This window comes from Oncorhynchus keta, chromosome 35 (genome assembly GCF_023373465.1).
Source record: "Oncorhynchus keta strain PuntledgeMale-10-30-2019 chromosome 35, Oket_V2, whole genome shotgun sequence".
Lineage (NCBI taxonomy): Eukaryota > Metazoa > Chordata > Actinopteri > Salmoniformes > Salmonidae > Oncorhynchus > Oncorhynchus keta.
The window spans coordinates 81,514,980-81,519,700 of record NC_068455.1 but is presented as its reverse complement, the minus strand read 5'-3'; the positions used below and the strand labels follow the sequence as shown (position 1 = coordinate 81,519,700).

Here is a 4,721-nt window from a genome sequence, read left to right as displayed (position 1 = left end):
ACACAGCTAGAATCAAACTTACGGATCTGTCCCAAATGGTCCCCTATTCTCTACATAGTGCCCTAGAGCCCTATGGGCCCTGGTTAAAATAGTGCACTATAAAGTGAATAGAGGGTTATTTGGGATGTAGAAAAGGTTTCTTTCATACAATGACAACATTATGTGGAGATAGATAAATCACGATCACAAAACAAATACAAATCTAGACTTAATTTACATCTATTAAAAAGTCCTTTCATTCTATTTCAATTTTTTTTTTTTGAAAGACTCGACCCTGTAGATCTGGAGAACATAAGATAGGTGTTAGCATAAGAAATGTGGCATGTGGTTTGTATTGGAACAAGAGATACATATTGGAACGAGGCCGGGAGAAAAGGAAGTATGTTGTCGGTATTGGAACTGGGCCGGGGTAAAGGAAGTATGTTGTCGGTATTGGAACGAGGCCGGGGAAAAGGAAGTATGTTGTCGGTATTGGAACTAGGCCGGGGAAAAGGAAGTATGTTGTCGGTATTGGAACGAGGCCGGGGAAAAGGAAGTATGTTGTCGGTATTGGAACTAGGCCTCTATCTCCAGGTGGGTTTCAGTGCTTTGCTGGAGTCTCTGAGGTGGGTGGACTTGTCAGGGAAACTGCTGCTGTTTTTCCCAGCATGCCCTTTAGGCTGCGCCAGCGAGTCAGGGAGGGTCTGTGGGGGCAGGGGGTTGGGGATCGGGGCACGCAGGGGTCCCTTGATACTTTGTGTTCTCCTGATGGGGTTGTCTGTGCCTGGGGGGCCCGCGGGGGCCACCCTGTGGTGTCTCAACGACCCCGCCCGGCTGAGGGGTGAGGGTCCGGGAGAGGGGACAGGGGAGGAACGGGGGGAGTTTTTAGAGGGGGCGAGGGTACTCCCCGGGGGGGGGAGAGTGGTCCGTCTGAAAGAGGAAGCGGCTGTGTTTCGGGCAAATCCAGGGAGGGGGGTGGGGTTGGAGACACCTCCACGGTGGGAGGGGGTCGGGGGGGCACTGAGGCTGTTGCCTCCTCCACCCCCCGCTGTTGGAACAGCCCCACCGGCGGCGGCGAGGGCTCGGAGGGTGGAACGGCACATCTTTTCCTCTGGAGGCGGTCTGGGGGCGACGGGGCGGAGAGGCTTTCGGAAGGACGGCTTCCTCTGGAGGGCGGAAGGTTGGGGTTGGTCTCGGGCACTGCCGTGGACACCCGTGGTGGTCACAGACTTGGCCTTGGGGTCGTCGACCTGGAGGCTACTGCGACGGGGTGTGGCGGAGCTCCTCTCTGCCCGTCTAAGAGAGCGGTTGGCTGGGTTAGAGGAGGAGGTGGTGGTGGTCCGTGGACCAGAGCTCTGGTGGCCAGGGGGTTTCTCCACCTGTTTACCCGGGATCGAGCCACGTCGACTGGCCTTGAAGATAGGGACCACACGTCTCATGCCCTGGTTCTCTGAGGAGTTGAGGGTGCGGATGACAGTTTTTCGCCCACTGGTGGTGGTGGCAGAGGGGGGTCTGGAAGGCTTAGAGACCTGACTGGTCGTGGGATTCGTACCCTGGGCCGACCTATCAGAGGCACCAGCGGTGACTGACGCAGGCAGCCCATTGGTGGAGGTAGACACTGCTGGAACCGACGACTCATCGGAGGAAACAGGCACTGAGTACTCATTGGTGGGTTGAGATTCTGAAGACTTGCTATTGGCTGGAGACTCCCCCATAGAAGAAGCGGACACCTGGTGTGTTGGACTCTCAGCCTCGTCGGCGTGTGTGGGGTTTTCACCGCTCTGTGCGTGTGAGGAGAGGTCTGAAATAGCTGTGGACGGAGAACCTGTAGTCAACGTCTCTGTCCGAGACACACCCTTCTCCTCCTCCTGCTCTCCCCTCTTCTCCTCCTGCTCTCCCCTCTTCTCCTCCTCCTGCTGCTCTCCCCTCTTCTCCTCCTCCTGCTGCTCTCCCCTCTTCTCCTCCTCCTCCTGCTCTCCCTCTTCTCCTCCTCCTCCTGCTCTCCCCTCTTCTCCTCCTCCTCCTGCTCTCCCCCCTCTCCTCCTCCTCCTGTTCTCCCCTCTCCTCCTCCTGTTGCTCCCCCCTCCTCCTCCTCCTGTTCTCCCCTCTCCTCCTCCTCCTGTTCTCCCCTCTCCTCCTCCTCCTGTTCTCCCCTCTCCTCCTCCTCCTGTTCTCCCCTCTCCTCCTCCTGTTCTCCCCTCTCCTCCTCTGCGTCATCCACAGCGGGCTCCTCATTCACTATCCCTGCAGCCACCATCCTCCCCTTCTCATCCACCTCTTCCTCCCTCTGTTCCCACCCCTCAGAACTCCCTTGGGAATTCTCCTGTGTATCCGTGAGGATAGAGTCTCTGGGAATCTCCTTCTCCAGGTCTGTGTCGGTGACGACATCTCCCTGGTCGTGACCGTGAGGGGTCAAGACGAGGTCGAACGCTCGGAGCTCAGGAACCAGAGTGTGTCGTTCAAGGTTGACAGTCAGACCACTGGGTTGGTTGTGGTTGTTGTCAGGGTCAGAGGTCGGGTTCAGGTCTGTGCTAGGTTTGTGGTCAATGGTTGCTGTCTGAGGGCTGTGATTTGAGTTGATGCCAGGTTGAGGTTGATGCCTCGGTCCTAAGGAGGTGGGTATAGAGGAGGGGGGACCAGACCAGTCCACCTGAGGGTGCTGGTTCTGGGGTTGAGTGTGACCCGCAGGTCCCTGGGTCTGAAGTCTGGTCAGAGGGGAGTAGTTGGGAATCCTCAGCCCAGTTTCAGGTGACCTCATGGGGGAGGAATCCCGCTGCTCGGCCCCCCTCCATAGTCGCCTCCCGGGATTCGGTGACCCCCCTACGACCTGAAGGTCAGAGGTGATGGCGAGAGTTAGCAGGCTAGTCAGTTGACGGTCAGCCGCGGCGGACGCAGAGCCGCGAGAACGGCGGACGCTTCCGGAACGCCCCAGTGCAATCTGGGGGCTGTGCGGCGAGCATGGGCGGGACTTGAGAAGCTCGATAAGCCCCTCCTCCTGGGATAGGGCCACCTCTATGTCCGTCTCGCTGCCGCTGCTGCTGCGCATTCCGAAGACCCCGCCCACCTCCTCCCCGCTCGCCAACGACTGCCGTTTCTCCTCGAGCTCCTGTATCCGACGATGAGACGCCTCCTTCAGCTCACGCTCCAGGTTGTCCTAGAGGAGGGAGGGAGAGACGTTTGAAATGTCTTTATTCTTTTGGAACTTTTCTGTGAGTGTAATGTTTACTCTTCATTTGATATTGTTTATTTCACTTTTGTTTATTCTCTAGTTCACTTGTTTTGGTAATGTTAACATATGCTTCCCCATGGCAATAAAGCTCCTTAAATTGAAATGTAATTGAAATTGAGAGAGAAAAGGGAGAGAGGGGGGTGCGGTAGAGAGAGAGTGAGAGGGGGGAGCAGTGGAGAGAGAGAGGGGTGAGGTAGAGAGAGAGTGAGAGGGGGAGCAGTGGAGAGAGAGAGGGGGGGAGCGGTAGAGAGAGAGTGAGAGGGGGGAGCAGTGGAGAGAGAGAGGGGGAGCGGTAGAGAGAGAGTGAGAGGGGAGCAGTGGAGAGAGAGAGCGGAGAGAGAGAGTGAGGGGGAGCAGTAGGGGGAGCGGTAGAGAGAGAGGGGGAGTGGTAGAGAGAGTGAGAGGGGGAGCAGTAGAGAGAGAGAGAGGGGGAGTGGTAGAGAGAGTTAGCGAGGGGGGAGCGGTGAAGAGTGAGTGAGAGGGGGAGCAGTAGAGAGAGAGGGGGGAGCGGTAGAGAGAGAGTGAGAGGGGGGAGCAGTAGAGAGAGAGAGGGGGAGTGGTAGAGAGAGTTAGCGAGGGGGGAGCGGTAGAGAGAAAGGGAGAGAGGGGGGAGTGGTAGAGAGAGAGTGAGAGGGGGGAGCAGTAGAGAGAGAGGGGGAGCAGTAGAGAGAGAGTGAGAGGGGGAGCGGTAGAGAGAGTTAGCGAGGGGGGAGCGGTAGAGAGAAAGGGAGAGATGGGGGGAGTGAGAGAGAGAGAGAGAGAGAGAGGGGGAGTGGTAGAGAGAGAGGGGGAGCGGTAGAGAGAGAGGGGGGAGCGGTAGAGAGAGAGAGAGAGAGGGGGAGTGGTAGAGAGAGAGGGGGGAGTGGTAGAGAGAGAGGGGGGAGCGGTAGAGAGAGAGGGGGGAGTGGTAGAGAGAGAGGGGGGAGTGGTAGAGAGAGATAGAGAGAGGGGGAGTGGTAGAGAGAGAGGGGGGAGTGGTAGAGAGAGAGGGGGGAGCGGTAGAGAGAGAGAGAGAGAGGGGGAGTGGTAGAGAGAGAGGGGGGAGCGGTAGAGAGAGAGGGGGAGCGGTAGAGAGAGGGGGAGCGGTAGAGAGAGAGGGGGGAGCGGTAGAGAGAGAGGGGGAGTGGAGAGGGGAGCGGTAGAGAGAGAGGGGAGGGGTAGAGAGAGAGGGGGAGTGGTGAAGAGAGAGGGGGAGCGGTAGAGAGAGAGGGGGAGTGGTAGAGAGAGAGGGGGGAGTGGTAGAGAGAGAGGGGGGAGCGGTAGAGAGAGAGGGGGAGCGGTAGAGAGAGAGGGGGGAGCGGTAGAGAGAGGGGGAGCGGTAGAGAGAGAGGGGAGCGGTAGAGAGAGAGGGGGAGTGGTAGAGAGAGAGGGGGAGTGGTAGAGAGAGAGGGGGAGCGGTAGAGAGAGAGGGGGAGCGGAGAGAGGGGGAGCGGTAGAGAGAGAGGGGGGGTAGAGAGAGAGGGGGGTAGAGAGAGAGGGGGAGTGGTAGAGAGAGAGAGGGGGAGTGGTAGAG

At 58.3% G+C, this 4,721-nt stretch overlaps 1 protein-coding gene across 1 annotated transcript in view; it reads right to left on the bottom strand.

The window, feature by feature from the left end:
* Window positions 1–563: 563 nt before the first annotated feature.
* Window positions 564–4,721, bottom strand: part of LOC127915551 (FH2 domain-containing protein 1-like) — a 61,890-nt gene continuing 57,732 nt past the window's right edge. The window contains exons 13-14 of the mRNA XM_052495724.1: window positions 2,014–3,133; window positions 564–1,789 (exon numbers count right to left, since the gene is read on the bottom strand). Of these exons, the coding sequence (XP_052351684.1) occupies window positions 564–1,789; window positions 2,014–3,133 (2,346 nt within the window). The remainder of the gene's footprint in view (window positions 1,790–2,013; window positions 3,134–4,721) is intronic.